The 18,445-nt window shown below is 43.3% G+C and overlaps 1 protein-coding gene across 2 annotated transcripts in view; it reads right to left on the reverse strand.

Annotated features, from left to right (window-relative positions):
* LOC308610660 (uncharacterized protein) overlaps positions 1-18,445 on the reverse strand; it is a 68,477-nt gene that overhangs the window by 43,793 nt on the left and 6,239 nt on the right. For both annotated transcript variants that reach the window (XM_081259718.1, XM_081259717.1), the window contains exon 2: positions 506-636. In XM_081259718.1, the coding sequence (XP_081115844.1) occupies positions 506-636 (131 nt within the window). The remainder of the gene's footprint in view (positions 1-505; positions 637-18,445) is intronic.

Below are 18,445 nucleotides of genomic sequence, written 5' to 3' on the forward strand. Positions count from 1 at the left end.
CCATTTCATCATTTTCTCAGGTCATCGTACTGAGAATCTTTACATTTTTAGAAGCCCGTCAGCCAAAAGTGAGGTATGCCATTTGTTTGCCCCTAGGTTGGTAGAAGGCGGCATACTATTTCTCAAGATCCTAAAGGTCTTTATTGAATTGGGCTTCTATTTGTGCATATCGTGCCTGAAGGTTTTTGAGAGCTTTGACCCGCTGCTTAACCGCCAGAGGCCAGCGCTGAGTGCACCCTGCCTTTGAGGCCGATGCCGCAGCAGGGGCTGCAAGGGACAGGGGACAGGGCCGCGCCTCGCCAGCCTCGGCCCCTTCGACGGGTCCACAAGTCCCAGCCACCCAGGACTCGGAGGCATCAGCCAGGACCTCGCCCGCCCAGAACTCAGCCTCCCCTGCCCCCACCACCGGTTCCTCTGCCTTCTGTGATGCCACCCCCTCCGCAGGCTCCCGCGGCTCCCAGGGCGGGGGGCCCTCGGCCTGGTACTCGACCCCCCCAGACCTCACCTGCCTCTCCCAGGTCTTCCTGCCCGTGAGGAAGCGCGGCAGCCTCTGCAGGGTCCGAGGGCCGTTGGGAGCGGCGCCTGACCATCACGCGGCTGGCGTGGGGCCCGACCAGGACACGGTCCTTGTAGTGGCTGTGGTGCAGAAGACAATGGGCCACATCCCGGAGCAGGGAATGAAACTGCACTGCGGGCGCCCCGCGGCCTGCGACCACTCCCGCGCCTCCCTGCCCATGCTCGTCCTCCTCTTCTGTCTCTTCCTCCTCCTCGACCTCTTCCTCAGTTTCCTCCCCCTCTTCTGACTGGTACAGAGCCTCCTCCCGGTCCTCAGTGTCTAATTCAAACTCTTCCACCTCCTCCTCCACCATCTCTGCATCCCAGTCTTCTGCCACTGCGGCCTGGGCGGCCTCCTGCCCACCATCCTCCCCGTGAAGGGCTCTGGAGAGCCCCAGGGAAGCCAGAAGGGCTGCGGCCCCCTCAACTCCATCCATCCCTCCAGAAGGGGAGGCACGGACCCCGAGGGGACTGGGGTCACCACCCGCCCTGCCACCAGCTCTATCCTGGCCACCTGGGATCGGCCCACGCTCCTCGGTGGCAGACATGGCTGGAGGGACACGCCAGACACGGATCGGGCTGCAGTGACGACCGTGGGGAAGATGGCGGCCGCTGCGCTGAGTGTCGCTGAGGGAGGGGACGCTGTTGGCAGCTGGGCCACCGGGACGTGGTGGGGGCTGCAGAGAAGCCGGCTGCCCAGGGGACAAGAGTCGGAGAAGTTTCTTCTGCGAGCCCCGCTACGGGAAGTGCAGACGGCCTGCCCGCGGAGCGCCCCACCGAGACTGGGCCGCGGCTGCTGCGCACAAGGCGGGAAAGAGCTTGATTGGCTGGTGACGGGAGGCGGACCTTTCAAGGGTCAACGAAGGGCCACTTCCTCCAGCGCCGACTCTAAGCTCATTTGCCAGCAGCCAAGGATTGACAGCACCACCGCCCAATGAGTGATCAAGGTCTTCACTTTCCCTGGAGGCCTTAAAGGGCCAGCTCACCCTCAGCCTCTGTGATCGCACAGGAATCCCTTCTTTTCATTCCACAACTGCAAGAGCAAAACTACAATACCCCTAAAGGCGGCGCCCTGGGGTATGGGAACCTGCATGTGTTCCCCAATTGCCACCCTGGGGCAGCTCACGCTGATACAGACACACTTAGTTCAAAACCGAGAGAGAGAGAGAAGGTGTATAGATCAAATCTCAGCAACGCTTAAAACCTCCCACAAGAGACAGCAAGCAAATTTGGAGGTTTTAATGCTGTTAAGGCTCCTTAGAAAAGGACATACAGAGTCGATATGGATGCAGTGAGAATGGAGAGTGGAAGAAGCAGTAAAGACAGGAGCTGGAGAGTGTTTCATCAGGGCTCCCCAATTCCGTTGCAGCCTCCAAGAAATGAAGACAGAGAGAGAGAGGGAAGAGAGACAGAGAGAGAGAGGGAAGAGAGACAGAGAGAGAGAGAGAGAGAGAGAGAGAGATTTCTTTTAAAGACTGGTCTGAGCACCTGCTCTGCACTGGATTGTGTACACCCCTTGCCTCCCAAATTCATACGAGAAGCCCGTCCCCAGCCCCACCCCACCCCCAGGAGATGGTATTTGGAGACTGGGTCTTTGGTAGGTCATTCAGTTTTGGTAAGGTCAGGAGGCTGGGGTCCACACATTGGGATTATTGCCCTTACAGAAAGAGACCATAGATGGTACTCTCCTCCCACCATCCCAACGTGAAGCCACAGGAAGAAGGTGGCTATCTTCAAGCCAAAACGAGGGCCCTCACCAAGAACTCCACCATCCTGACACCCTGACTTTGGGCTTCCTAGCCTCCAGAACTGTAGGAAATAAATAACTGTCTTGTTTAAGCCGCCCAGCCTATGGCATTTTATTAGGGCAGCCTGAGCAGACTAATACAGCATGGCAGACCTTAACAGCACAGGCTTCCTAGAGTCATTTCTCGGTCAACAGTCCGAGACATTTTGTTGTACTCAGCCCCACTTAGCCGAGTGGTCACGGGTAACGAATGCTGAAAACGAGGAAGAAATCAACAACTATTTTATGCTAATCCCAGTTACTACTGTTGATGGGCATAGAAGCTAGACTGGGTGTCAGCTGTAACTTCACGTTCAGGAGAACATAAGCTATGTCCCTTACTTCCAGTAAGCACACTGCCTTGGGATCCAGGACATCTAATTTGACACATCCTAACGCTTCACAGATGGGAAGCACACATTCTGCAGTGCGCTCCTGGGAAGGCTGAGGAGAAGAGCTGTTGTTGCCACCCTGTGTCACTATGGAGTCCTCCTATCCCAAGTTGGGTTCAACGGTCAATCAAGACTGGTGACACCACACACACATACACACACACACACACACACACACACACACACACACACACACTACCGAGACGCGATGCAAAGTGTATTCCTTACGTGAGGAGGCTTCTGCGGGGAGAGCAGGGCATCCTTTTCAAGCTGCTCCAAAATAGACTTCAGAGAGTCAGGAATGGAAGAAATTGCTTTGGGAGTTCTACTGTGATTAGTGGATGGGGCCAGCATGACAGTTCCCTTGTGCTGGCAGTAGCTAGTGTCGTTTGATGCCCACTCCTCCTGCCCTCCACCCTACAACCGTGCCAAAGGAGAGAGTGGAGGGTGGGGCAGTGGGGAAGAGGGAGGGTTGACGTTTAAAAGCCCTCAGCAGTCAAACATCAAAGGATGCAGTCAGACCCTATACTATAATTCACCTCTGGCGTGTTGCAAGCGACAGAAACGTGCCATTTTCGTGTAATGGAATCTGAACTTGTGGAAGTAAGCCACTCTGGAACTCTTGAGTCCTGCAGCCTAAGGCCAGGTAGGGAGGCATAAGGTCCACTGAAGGCTGTTCAAGAGCCCAGCGTGGTGTATCCTGTGAAGTAAAATGCATGCTTCGATCACCATCAATAAGGCCCGGAACTCCAAAGCCCATAAGGAGGGTCTTGGCGAAGCCCTGCGTAGTGGTTTTAGTATATGTAGAGACACGTGTGACCTGGATTTATAATTTGGGAGTCTGTGGGCCAAGAGATTCCCAAGGCTCTTTACCCCAAAGGGGACAGTTTTACACAAGGAAACGTCGCTGCCACCACGGGCCGGACCAGACAGCCAGACCGATGACAACGGCCTGATTGTCTATGAAAATGTGCAGATGGTGCTAACTGTTGGCCAGAGCATCCAGCGCTAAGGTGACTGCCTGAAGTTCACTCACTGGTGCTGTCTTTTCGTTGAACAGTTTTATCTATGGTTATTGTTTTGATTACTGACAAGGAAAGAGTTTTCCTGACATTTTCCTATTTATTTTCCACATGTCAGTCTTTTTTGTTCCTTCACTCCTCAATTACTCTACTTTCTGTTATTAATTACTTTTTATAGTGTACAAAGTGATCCTTTATCACTCCTTCTGCTGTACTGTTTTAGTTTTTTTTTAGTGCTGGAGCTTTTTGTGGGGGCAGTGTCGGTGGTTACACTGGGAGTTACAATTAGTATCTTAGCTTTATAATAATCAAGTTTGTATTAATACGGAGATAGTTGCCATAGTATTCAAAAACTCTGCTTTTCCCTAACTCTGCCCCATTTCTTTATTTAATTATGGTGACACACGGCATGTTTGTATATTTGGTGCCCATTAGCAGAGATTTATAGTTAATGCTTTATACATTTGTATTTTAAATCATATATGAGAACAAAAAGGAGATATAAGCCAAAAGTGCAGCAATACTGGCTTCTGTGTTTACCTGTGTAGTTACCTTGGCCTTTGTGGTTTATTTCTTCATATTGTTTCAAATACGTGCCCAGCATTCTTTCAATTCAGCCTGAAGGACTCCTTTCAGTACTTTCTATAGGGCAAGCTTACTAGCTATGTACTCTCTCAGTTATTGTTTGTCTTGGAATGTCTTTAACTCCCCTTCATTTCCCCCACATATAGAATTCTTGGTTGAAAGGGTATTTTTGTTCATTTGTTCTACGCTTTTAATATGCCATTCCAATGCCACTTGTCCTCTGTGGTTTCTGTAGAGGAATGCGCACAAATCTTACCGACGATTACTTGTATATGAGGAGTTGTTTCTATTGCTGTTTTCAAGGTTCACTCTTTGTCTTTGACTTTTGATAATTTGATCATGATGTGCCTAGGTGGGGATCTCTGATTTTATCCTGCTTGGAGTTTGTAGAACTTACTGGGTGTGTAGATTCATGTCTTTCCTCCGAGTTTGGAGGTTTTCAGGCATCATTTCTTTAAAGATTTCCTGCCCCTTTCTCTCTCTCCTCTGCCTCTGCCACTGTCATTATGTGTACATTGATAAGCTTGCTGATGCATATAAGTCTCATAGGATTTGCTCATTATTCTTCATTCTTTGCTTTTTCTGCTCCTCTTTTCCTTTCCAGAGACTGGATATTTCAACTAACCTTTTAAACTTTGCTGATTCTTTTTCTCCTGTTCAAATTTGCTGTTGGACATCTTTTATTAATTTTTCATTTCACTTACTGTGCTTTTCAGCTGAAGATCTTTTACTCTGTCCCTATTTATAATTTCTATCTCTTTGGGATACATCTTTCTCATTGTTTCCTAGTTCTTTGATCACTGTTTCCTTTTGCTCATTGAGTTTATTGAAGACAGCTGACTAAAAGTCTATTTTTCTAGTAACCCAAATACTGTGCTTCACCTCTGACAGTTTATAGTAATTAATTTTTTCCATGTGAACAGGATACACATTCCTCCCATCCCCTCCAACTATATGGAAGTATAATTTACACATAAAATTTGTATATTGAAGGGGAACAATGTGATGCTTGGTGTACGTACACATTGTTAAATGATTACCACAGTCAAACTAATTTATGCATCTATAACCTCACATAGCTGAAGGTTTTTTGGGGTGGTGCGTGGGATAAAACTAAGATCTACTCTCTCAGCAAGTCTCCAGCATACCATACAATATCTTAAATTAAATCTGCATGCTGTGCATTAGATCCCTAGAATGTATTCATCTTATAACTGATCATTTGTACCCTTTGATGAACCACCCCACAAATAACAAACCTGGAGGCATCATGGTTCCTGATTTCATTATATGACAAAGGTATAGTAATGAAAACAGTATGGTAGTGGCATAAGAACAGATATATATATATATAGACCAATGGATCAAAATATAGAGCCCAGAAATAAACCCACACGTATATGTTCAACTATTTGACAAGAACTCCAAGAACACACAATGAGGACAGGATAGTCTCTTCAATAAATGCTGCTGGGAACACTGCATATCCACGTGCAAAGATACTATACTGGAGCCTTATCTTACACCATACCCCAAAATGAACTCAAAATGGATTAAAGACTTAAACGTAAGGCCTGAATCTGTGAAACTCCTAGAGGAAGACACAGGGGTAAGCTCCTTGACATAGGTTATGGCAATGATATTTTTTTGAAATGACACCAAAACAAAGGCAACAAAATCAAAAATAAACAAGTGGACTACATCAAACTCAAAAGCTTCTGCACAGCAAAGGAAACAATCAACAAAATGGAAAGGCAACTGACCTGTGAAGCAGAAGAAAATATTTGCGAATCATGTTATCTGTTGAGGGGATAATATGCAAAATATAAAAGGAATTCAATCAACTCAACAGCAAAAAAAAAACATCAACCAATAATTAATAAAAGGGCACACGGTTCGAATAAACATTTTCCCAAAGAAGACATACAACTGGCAAATAGGTATATGAAGAGGTGTTCAGCATCACTAACCATCAGGGAAATGCAAATCAAAGCTGCAATTAAGACATCACACCTATTAGGATGGCTATTATCAAAAGGACAAGAGACAGCATGTGTTGGCAAGAGTGTGGTAAAAAGGGAACCCTCGTGCCCTGTTGGTGGGAAAGTAAAATGGTGCAGCCACTGTGGACAACTGCATGGAGGTTCCTCAAAAGACTGAAAGTAGAACTGTCAGATCAGCCAGCAATCCCACTCCTGAAAACAGATCCAAAGGAGGTGATTTCTGCTCTGCTCCCTTATGCTCATTGCAGCATTATTCACAAGAGCCAAGGAATGGAGACAAGCTAAGTGTTCTGGGCCGATGAAAGGATAAAGAACATATCACAATTATATAAAAGACATATCAAAGAATTCTTCTTAAAAATTCATCAGAGGGCTTCCCCGTGGCACAGTGATTAAGAATCCACCTGCCAACGCAGTGAACATGGGTTCAAGCCCTGGTCCGCGAAGATCCCACACGCTGCGGAGCAACTTAGCCTGTGAGCCACGACTACTGAGCCTGTGCTCTAGAGCCTGTGAGCTGCAACTTCTGAGCCCGCGTGCTACAACTACTGACGCCCGCAAGTCTAGAGGCCGTGCTGCACAAGAGAAGCCACCGTAATGAGAAGCCCGCGCACCACAACGAAGAGTAGTCCCCGCTCGCCGCACCTAGAGAAAGCCCATGCGCAGCAACGAAGACCTGACACAGCCAAAAACAATAAATAAATAAAAACAAAATAAATAAAGTAATAAAAGTTCATTTGCAAGACTATTCTTGTCTTTGGGGGTGATACAGAGAGGAACAGGAACAGAGACAAGACATGGTAGATTCTCCTTCCTTCAGACGTCTTGTCTCTCTCAGGAAATCTCTACAGGCACAGCTTAATAGTGAGCCAGCTGGAAAGGCAAAATAGGGTTGACAGAGACCCAGAAACTTAGAACAGGTTATAGAATTTTGAGCTCAGATATTAAACAAATTTTACTTACCTCGCATCTACTTCCTCTTATATATCCTGACAAAGAATGCAAACAGTGTGCCTTCTGACACAAAATAAACACAGAAGTGACTATAACATCAGTCACACCCACTTCCAAAAACACAAAAACAAAATTTAAGACCTTTGTTAGGAAGTGTACTCATGTTTAGATAGTAAATAGGGAACCACTGACAGATTTTAATGAAATTTACATATATCATTAATTTTGATGTAGAAAATTTCATGTACATAATGACTTCTCTTCTTTCTCCCATGGCCACCTAGGAAACTCAGAGATTAGGAAAAAAGCTTCCTTCCCCATATGTTGGTTTAATATCCTAGCCTCAGATATACTCAACACCTCTGCCTGCGCCCCTGATGGAACACCACTCTCAGGTGAGGCAGTGTTTCTACCTGAAGGATTTCAAAATACCCTTAAGATTTGGGAAGAATTGGGAGGTCTAAAGGTAAAATCTGTGCAAACACTATGTAGAAGCAAAAACGTTGTATGACTCAGGAACGTATCTGGAGGGTTGAGTGGGTGTGTGTGAGTGTATGGGTAAAGCTTGTTTCGGTTGAACTTTAGGCAAACTGTAAACATAAACTCTACACAGAAACACTTTCCAATCCCCTGTGTCTTTAAACTCATGAGATGAGCTGCCCTGCAGAGGCAGGACCTGGTGTCTTTGGGCAGCTGTGGCAGTTAAAGGGTGTGAGCTCTCAAACCAGACTGCCTGGATAAAAGTTCCAGTTCACTTACAGGCTGTGAGATCTTGGGCTCAGGAGTTAATATCTCAAATCCTGTCTTCTATAATAATTCTCAATTTCTCCATCAGTAAATGAGGTGAAAAATAGTCCCAACCTCATCGGATTGCTGTACAGATTTAATGAGCTAATACTTTACAAGGGCCTACTTGATGTCGAGCTTGGCACAGAGTAAGTGCAAATTAATGTCTGGATACATCACAAAATGAACACATTCCATGCTCACTGCTGTAGCTGCACAGATCATCTTTTAATCCTTCAAATATGCTATGTTCTCTTTCTTCTAATGGATCTTTGCCCATCTTCATTCCTCTAACTAGACCTTATGCATAGCTTTGGCCAAAACTGACTTTCTAAGCCCTAATCATCCTTAACGTCCCAACTCAGGCTTTTTTTTTTTTTTTTTTTTTACAAGAAGCCTCTTCTCTGTTAAGACGGGGTTGCACATTTCTTCCTTTATTATTTTTAAACTAAAGTGAAAATAAAATAACATAAAATTAATGATTTCAGTCACTTTAAAATGGACAAATCAAATAAAAAGTTTTAAAAATAAAATGTACAAATCAGTTCTTTTAGTACATTCACGATGCTGTGCAACCATCACCCCTATCTAGTTTCAGAGCATCTGCATCAACTCAAAAACAAACCCTATACCCAGGAAGCGGTCATACCCCATTCCCTCCTATCCTCAAACACTGGCAACCACTAATCTCCTTTCTGCCACTATGGATTTGCCTGATCTGGACATTTCATAGAAATGGAATCATGCCATATGTGGCATTGTGTGTTTGTGTGTGTGTGTGTGTTTGTGTGTGTGTGATATTTTGTAATTTTTGTTCATGGTAGTTGTTATCTTCTTTCATTATGAACTTTTTCTCATTCTAAAAAAAGATTCACTTCATGCATGATTGTGTATAATGATAGAAGAGAATCTTCCATATTGTATGAGTTTCTTGCCTGTTTGTACTTGCCTGTTTGGAACCCGTTTTGGACTCTCCCTGTAAACGACCTAGACTCCTTGGGTATAATGCCTGTAGCAGTCCAAGAACATACACAAAGACTGTATGCCCTGACCAAAGGATTTTTATCCCAGGAATATAATGTTGATTTGGATTTGTATCCCAGGAATATAATGTTGATTTAACATTAAGAAATCACAGTGTAGGGACTTCCCTGGTGGAGCAGTGGTTAAGAATCCACCCAAAAATGAAGGGGACACAGGTTCGAGCCCTGGTCTGGGAAGATCCCACATGCCACGGAGCAACTAAGCCCATGCGCCACAAATACTGAGCCTGCGCTCTAGAGCCCAAGTGCCACAACTACTGAAGCCTGCGTGCCTAGAGCCCATGCTTCGCAACAAGAGAGGCCACCGCAATGAGAAGACCGCACACCGCAACGAAGAGTAGCCTGCAGTCACTGCAACTAGAGAAAGCCCGCATGCAGCAACGAAGACGCAACAGCAGCAAAAAAGAAAGAAAGAAAGAAAGAAAGAAAAGAAATCACAGTGTAGGGACTTCCCTGCCGGAGAAGCGGTTAACAATCCACCCGCCAATGCAGGGTACACGGGTCCGAGCCCTGGTCCGGGAAGATCCCACATGCCCCGGAGCAACTAAGCCCATGTGTCACAACTACTGAGCCTGCGCTCTAGAGTCCTTGAGCCACAAATACTGAGCCAACGTGCCACAACTACTGAAGCTGGCACGCCTAGAGCCTGTGCTCCGCAACAAGAGAAGCCACTGCAAGGAGAAGCCCGCGTACTGCAATGAAGAATAGCCCCCGCTCAGCGCAACTAGAGAAAGCCCACACACAGCAATGAAGACCCAACGCAGAGAAAAATAAAAATAAATAAATTTATATTAAAAAAAGTAATCAAAGTGTAATACATCTAACAGAATACCAGAAAAATCCTCATGATCATCTTAAGAGACATTTATAAAGCCTTTAGCATAATTCAAGAAACTTCCATGATAAAAGCTCTCAAAAAAACTAGGATTAGAAGACATCTTCTTCAATGCTCAACATCACTAATTATTAGAGAAATGCAAATCAAAACTATAATGAGGTATCACCTCACACCGGTCAGAATGGCCATCATCAAAAAGTTTACAAACAGGGACTTCCCTTGGTGGTCCAATGGTTTAGACTCCACACTCCCAATGCAGGGAGCCCAGGTTCAAACCCTCATCGAGGAACTAGATCCCACATGCCACAACTAAAGGACCCCGCATGCCACAAGTAAGAGCCCACATGCCACAACTGAAAGATCCCACATGTCACAACCAAAGATCCCACATGCCACGACTAAAGATCCTGCATGCAACAACTAAAAGATCCCACGTGCAATGAAGATCCTGCACGGGGCAACAAAGATCCCACGTGCCCCAACTAAGAACCAGCACAGCCAAATAAAGAAAGAAAAGAAAATAAAATTTTAAAAAAACGTTTACGAACACTAAATGCTGGAGAAAGTGTGGAGCAAAAGGAACCCTTCTACACTGTTGGTGGGAAATTAAATTGGTGCAGCCACTATGGAAAACAGTGCGGAGGTTCCTTCGAAACCTAAACCTAGAGTTGCCATATGATCCAGCAATTCCACTCCTGGGCATATATCCAGAGAAAACTCTAATTCAAAAAGATAAATGCACTGCAATGTTCACAGCAGCACTATTTACGACAGCCAAGACACGGAAGAAACCTAAATGTCTATCGACAGGTGAATGGATAGAGAAAACGTGGTACATATATACAATGGAATACCACTCAGCCATAAAGAATAATGAAATAATGCCATTTGCAGCAACATCGTTGGACCTAGAGATTATTATACTAAGTGAAGTATGTCACACAGAGAAAGACAAGTATCATATGATATCACTTACATGTGGAATCTAGTACAAAATGATACAAATGAACTTATTGATATTTACAAAACAGAAACAGACTCACAGACATAGAAAACAAACTTATGGTTACCAAAGGGGAAAGGGGGTGGGGAAGGGATAAATTAGGAGTTTGGGATTTGCAGATATAAACTACTATACATAAAATATGTAAACAACAAGGTCCTACTGCATAGCACAGGAAGCTATATTCAATATCCTGTTGTTAACCATAATGGAAAAGAATATGCAAAAGAATGTGTGTCTTTGTGTATATATATATGTATATATGTATATATATATTTATATATATAACTGAATCCCTTTGCTGTACACCAGAAACTAACGTAACATTGTAAATCAACTGCACTTCAATAAAAATATATTAAAAAATGAAACGCAGCTATGAGGCCATAAAAAACGTACAAACTCTTAGTTATAAAATAAATGTCATGGGGATGTAATGTACAGCGTGATGACTACAGTTAATACTACTATATTGTATATTTGAAAGTTGCTAAGACAAAACCCTCTTAGGTTTGCTCTTAATAAGAGATGATAATAGGTTTTTCCTTACCTTCTAAGTAATCTCCATAGAAAGCAGAGATTCTGTGTCTTATCAGAATAATTTCCTGTGCTTCTTGTTGATTTATCATGTCCTTTATTTGTAAGATAAATGAGTCTTCTTACTTCTAAAAGAGAGAAGGCTCTTTTTAATCACATTACTTCCAATATTTACTTTTGAAATCTTATGTTAGTACTCTGGTTAAATAGGTGGCCAAATAGTTTCTTAGTGACCCATGATTCTATTTAGCCAAGTGTACAAATCTTTTGCCATTTCTAACAACTAGTGATATTTGGTCTTTCCAAATTCAAATCCTAAATGAAATCTGCTTGATCTCATACTGACACTGATATTTCCCAGAGGGCCTGCGGAAAATCCAGAGTTTGTTCTTTCACCTTGTAAATGAGAGATGTTACAATAAGTAGGTTTATTTGATAAGTTGAGTTGCACAGGAAGCACTGCCAAATATGAAGAGATGCTTCACCTTCTCTAGTTTATATTTCTATGTGTAAAATGTTATTAATACAAATACTTCAGAAGTTGTATTAATTCCTATAAATGTCAGTGCCCTTGCTGTCCATGACGTATCTTGGTGCTGCTTTGCCTTAGAATTAGACAACATCAGCATAATGTTATCAGCTGTCATGCCAGTTAGTGTCTTAAAATGTTGTATGCCACAGAAACAACCAAATGTCCTTGGCAATTGCATCATTTTTATAATGAACTTTCATCACGTCTTTTACCATGGCCATTTTCACTCTTTTGTCATCCACACTTGTTTTAGTTTGATGCCTCCCTGAAAGCTCTTGCAATCAGCTACAGGCCACAGTAATTATCGTCAACAAAATGGCACTATCTTGGAGTCCCACAGAAAGGACTATGCCAGGTACTCTTGAGGCACAGAACTCCTAATGGCATTGCTTAAATAACTTTGAGACCGTACCACCGGCCTGAGTCAGGATTTCCAGAATTCTCCTGGAGAAGCTGATAAGTTCATGAGATGGCTAACCCAAGATCAAGCACAACAAGAATTACATAGGGCTGAATGAATTGGTCAAGGACGATTATGGCTTTTGCTTGCACTACTGCTGATGCTTTAATGTTCTGTTTTCTGGATATAAAGAACTGCCTACTTTTCTAACTTCAGCTATCTACAATTCATAACAGTTTAGTAGATCATACTTCTGTAAGCAGAAATGAAGTATTTATCTTTTTTTGCCTGCCTGATCACTCTAGAATTTGAATATTCTTACTAAGTATTCTTATTTTCACAGTAATACAATGAACTGCTTAGGTTCACTAAGAATCCTTCCTCCTGGGAACAGAACATAATTGATTTGACTATATGACCAAAGCTCTGAGTGGACTATCATGTTTTGAAAGAATACAGTGTTTTTAAAAATAGTGATGGATTGATTGACTTGGCTGCACCAGGTCTTAGTTGCGGCACGAGGGATCTTCGTTGCGGCATGCGGGAACTTCAGCTGTGGCATGTGGGGTCTTTTAGTCGCGGCATGTGGGATCCTTAGTTGTGGCATGCAAACTCGTAGTTGTGGCATGTGGGATCTAGTTCCCTGACCAGGGATCAAACCCGGGCCCCCTGCATTCAGAGCACAGAGTCTTAGCCACTGGACCACCAGGGAAGTCCCAGACTATCATAGTTGAGAACAATATATATAATCAGACATGACCAGATAGTTTTAAGGAACTAAAGGTGACTTTATGGAGCCAATGCTTACGAAGTCTTCTTGGGAAAATGGGCCTGGAACCTGGTTTACAGCTTTCTCAGCCTTATAGGTGAGTGGGAGAGGTCACCTCCTGGCAGGCCTAGGAAACTTAGGATATTTTGGGGGCCTTCAAGAAGAGATTAATTTACCCAGATCTATAGGTACCGCAGGGGAATTGTGGTGGTGAGATTTGGGCTTGGATTCCTAGCTTTGAGAGGCTTTTAAAAGTCCAATCGGAGTGAGACTCCTTCTGAAAAGTTCCAGCAGAGTAAACTAAAAATGGCCTATGTGGTCAATTATCATTCTTGCTGCAATTGTGCAAATAAGCAAGCCAAATCTAGTAAGACCAGACACTCTATAAGCAAGAATAATCTTACTTTGATTATCTTTGATCAAAAGGGAGGTGACGGGGCTTCCCTGGGGGTGCAGTGATTGAGAGTCTGCCTGCCGATGCAGGGGACATGGGTTCGTGCCCCGGTCCAGGAGGAACCCACATGCCGCGGAGCGGCCCGGAGCCTGTGCTCCGCAACGGCAGAGGCCACAACAGGGAGAGGCCCACGTACCGCAAAAAAAAAAAAAAAAAAAAAAAAAAAAAGGAAGTGACGGTTGAGTGAAATTTTATATTTCAATACAAAACACACCCTTGTGAGGGATGAGATTCTGGTCCCGTTCATTATCTTTCAGCTAATTTGCACTTCTTTGTAAACTACGTGGTTGTGTTACCTACATGTGAATTGGACTAGCTCCTGCTATCTCACACATTTTGTCAGTCCTTACCAAATTCTCAATTCTTCCAATTTCCTTCAACATCTGGCTACAACTCTTCAAACTAATGTTTCCAATTTTTCTCCAACCCTCCTGATTTGACATCGCAGAGAACTCAAAGCTGACCACCCAGATTCTTACTGGATCCTTAGGTTTTCTTCTAACGGGCTTTGTTTCACAGGATCTAAAGAAGCCCTGTGAGCTGAAGTTGGACAACTTGATGTAAACTTCAAAGGACTCTTCCCTGCAGCAGATCATGTATGATCCTCGTGCCTGGAACTGCTGCCGTGTGGGCCACTCGGGAAATTCACTTTATCTTCCATGCTCTGCTCCACGAAATAATCATGACTGTGGATGATCTTACCCAAACCTAACTGATGTCTAGGCCATCAGAAAACATCCACTGTAAACTAGGAAATCCATCAGATTGCCACTGCCATCCTCACTCCACCATCTAAACATGCTTCAAGCCCAGCATCTTCAATGGGCTGTCCTTCTGGACTCAGAAGCTGGCTTCAAATAGTCCACTACAAACATTAATCTTTCTTTTCCTTTTCTTAGAAACCCTCCTCATTAAATGCCTCATTGCTGGCATGATCCAGCAAATATCCTCTACTACCAAACATCAGCAGATGGCTCAGTTGTTCCTTAATGAACAAAAGGTGACTGAATGAGAAATGGACTTATATTGTTCACAGGAAAAAAGAATGCCTCTTCTTGCCTTGCACAAGAAGGGGAACTCACAGTAACTCCCTTCTTAACCAAACTTGAGGCCATTCTGAGTCCTCTTCTTCACTAGGCCTCAAGCTTGATCCTATCTTTGGCCTGCCAAGCCCAGTTTTAGCAAAAATCCTCCTAGGCCAGTTTAGCAAGAATCCCCCCTCCTTGGTATCTAAGCTCTTCATCCCTCCTCTTGAGGTCTAATCAAGTTCCACCCCCCAGCCTCCCTTCATCCTTGTGTTAGTCAGGGTTCTCCATAGAAACAGGACCAGTAAGAAACAGATAGGCATATAGATAGCTTATCTATCTATATCTACAGATCAATATCAATGGTAGGTATATATATCTAGATAGCTATGTCAGATATCTAATATCTGTATATTTATAGATATATCTTTATATTAATGCTATTTCTCTGTTATATAGAGATATAGATGTTGATATAGATATAGATATAGATGAGGAGATTTATTATAGTAATTGGCTCATGAGATTATGGAGGCTGAGAAGTCCTACAATCTGCTGTCTGTAAGCTGGGAAACCAAGAACGCCAGTGGTATAAACCACTCTAAGTCTGAAGGCCTGACAAACAGGAAAGTCCCAGATCAAGATTGAAGGCCCAAAAATCAGGGGACTGATGCTGCAAATCCTGGTCCAAGTCCAGAGGTCCCAGACTAGGAGTAGTGATGTCTAAGAGCAGAATAATATGGATGTCCCAGCTCAAGCAAAGAGAAAACTCATCCTTCCACTGCCTTTTTGTTCTATTCAGGCCCTCAAGAGATTGTGATAATGCCCACTTGCATTGATGAAGGCAATTTTCTTGACTAAGTCTGCCAGTTCACATGCTAATCTCTTCCGGAATCTTGCTCACAGACACACCAAGAAATGTTTCACCAACAATCTGGGCATCTTTTACTCAAATCAAATAGACACCTAAAATTAACCAACACAATACCTAAGTTCCTCTCAGTAATCTGCCATTCACTAACTCCCTCACCCTCCCTGTTGGCCATAAACTGTCATCTGTCTGTCTTGTATGTGGAGTTGAGTTTATTTTCCCTATGGCAATAGTCCCTGGCCCCTATTACAATGGTCCTGAAAAAAGCCTTCCATGCCTTAAACTCCATATGGCATACTTTTTTATTGACAATATTGATGTTACTATGTTCCTGTGAGTGAGAGAATGTGTCCGGATCATTGCTGAGCTAGGTAATGTGTCTGCATATTCATGTGAGAGAATGTGAGAATGTGAGTCCATATGAGCGAGTTTCTTCTGTGAGCTTATGTTGGAGCTATACGGTGGATGTGAGCATATCTGTGTGTACATCTATACGTAAGCATGTTCCTGATTTCAAGAATGTGCATGTGCAAGTGAAAGTGTGAGTAACAGCATTGGGAAGCATCTGAGTGTTTATATTCGGGTCCCCATGTGAGTAAACTTATGAGTATGGTCATGAAATCAACTGAATATATCAGCATGTTTATGTGAAGCCGTGAAAGTGTAAGTGGATGCATGTGAACGTACGTGTTTTAAACTTCAATTTGTAGGCAAATCTGAGTGTGTTTAGGGAGTGTGCAAACATGTGACTGTATGTAAGCAGATCTCTGTGTGACATAAGTGTGAACATGTTCATGGGTGAGAGTGTTTTCGTAGGTGCAAATTTGTGTTCAAAATTAATATTTAAGTGTGTTCACTTGTACGAATGAATTTGTAAGCACGTGAAGGCAGATTAGCATAATTCTGAGTAGTTGGGGGTAAATGTGTTTTTTGTGTGTTCTTGTTTATGTGTGAATATATTTGAAAAAGGGAGCATGTATATGGGAATGCATGTAATGGTTTTTTAAGTGAAGGAATGAAATCATGAGCTTCTTGCTGATTGTGAGCATGTTCCTGTGCAACTCAATATGTAAGCATGTTACTGTTGGTGACAAGGATATTTTATATGGGTAAGGGAATGGGTGTGTGCATGTGTAAATGAAATGAGTGTACCTGGAGTGTGAGTGAACTTGTAACCATGTTTATGTTTTAAGTGCATGATTGATGATGATAATCTGAATGAGGTGGGGCTACTGTGTGTGTGTGAACGGTGAGCCACCAAGTGTGAATGTATGTTAGTATGTGTGAGTACATTTGCCAGTATATGTGTTTGAGTGAGTTATCTGTAAGCATGATAATGTGAGTGAACAAACGAGCATGTACGTGAGCTTGTGCATTTGTGAGAGTAAATATGCGGCCTTGTAATCTCAAAGTGTGCTAGTATTTCAGTCTCTGAGGACTGCTGTAAATGTATGTTCAAGCGTACCCTTGAATTTGCAGCCATGTGCATGGGGGTTAGCATGTTTGTATGAGTAAGTGAACGTGTATCAGGTTCACTGTGGTGAGCTAGTTCACAGGTGAGTATATTTGTGTAAGTGAAACCTGAATAAACATGAGTGGAAGTGCATGTGAGTGTATTTGCTTCTCTGAGTGGATATTCTGCGCTTCATGGAGGATGTGAGCGTGTTTGTATGTGAATACCTATGTGAACATGTTCCTGATTCTAAGAGTGAAAATGTGCATGTGTACGTGAATGTGTGAGTGGGAGCTCCTGAATGTATGCATTTGTGTCCCTGTGTGAATGAATCTCTTGGCATGGTCATGTGATTGAGTGTTTGAGCACGTTCGTGTGAAGGAGTGAATGTCAGTATGTACGTGTAAATGTATGTGTGTCTGTGAGTGGGAGTGAATTGGTGGGCAAGTTTGAGAATGTCTGAGTGTTTAAGTGTTTTGTCAGTGAGTGAATGTGTGAGTGTATGTATGTGAGCCCATCTGTCTGTGACAGTGTGTAGGTGAGCCTGTTCGTGGGTGAGAGTCATCTCTTGCATCTACGTTGGCACGCTTAAAGTGAACACTTTTGTATGCTCATCTGTATAAATGAACTTGTAAGCCTGCGAATCATGTTAGCATATTCACGTATAGTGGATGAGCAAGTATGTTTTCTTGTGACCTTGTTAATATGTGACTACAGTAGTTGCAGACTATTCACGGGGGACTCATTCCAGCACCCACCAAGGATACCAAAATCTGAGAGTGTCCAAGTCCCATAGTCAGCCCTCTCTATCCCCGTAGTCTGCATTCGCGGACTCAACCGACTGTGGATCATAAACATAGCACGTGATATGCAGCTGGTTAAATCTGTGAAAGCAGAACCCATTGATACAGAGGGCTAGCCGTATATTTATTGAAAAAAATCCGCATATAAGTGGACCCACACAGGTGACACTCTTGTTGTTCAAGGGTCAGCTGTATATTCGAATGAGGTCATTCATGCCCATATGTGTGAGTCAATGTAAGGGTTTTTATAGAAATGAGTGAATTTGTGAGCTTCTAAGTCAGTGTGAGCATGTTTGTGTGCAATTATATTTGTGACTATGTTAATATTTATGACCAAAAATTTGCATGAGTAAATGAATGTGTAGGACTGTGCATATACACACAATGAGCATGTCTGGAATGTGTGCGAATTTGCAATCACTCTTGTGTGTATAAGTGAATGTGTGCATTTGCTCACAAGGGTGATGTGGGAAATTTTGGGTAGGTATATGAATGCCTGAGTGTCTGAAGGGGTATATATGTGTATATGTGTATATGTGTAAGTAAATTTGTCACTTCACGTGTCTGAGTAGTGAATTTTAAGCATGTTAATATTAGTGAATGAATGTTTGAAAGTATGCGTATATCTGAGCTG

This window comes from Mesoplodon bidens, assembly GCF_964165515.1.
Source record: "Mesoplodon bidens genome assembly, contig: HAP1_SCAFFOLD_691, whole genome shotgun sequence".
Classification (NCBI taxonomy): Eukaryota; Metazoa; Chordata; class Mammalia; order Artiodactyla; family Ziphiidae; genus Mesoplodon; species Mesoplodon bidens.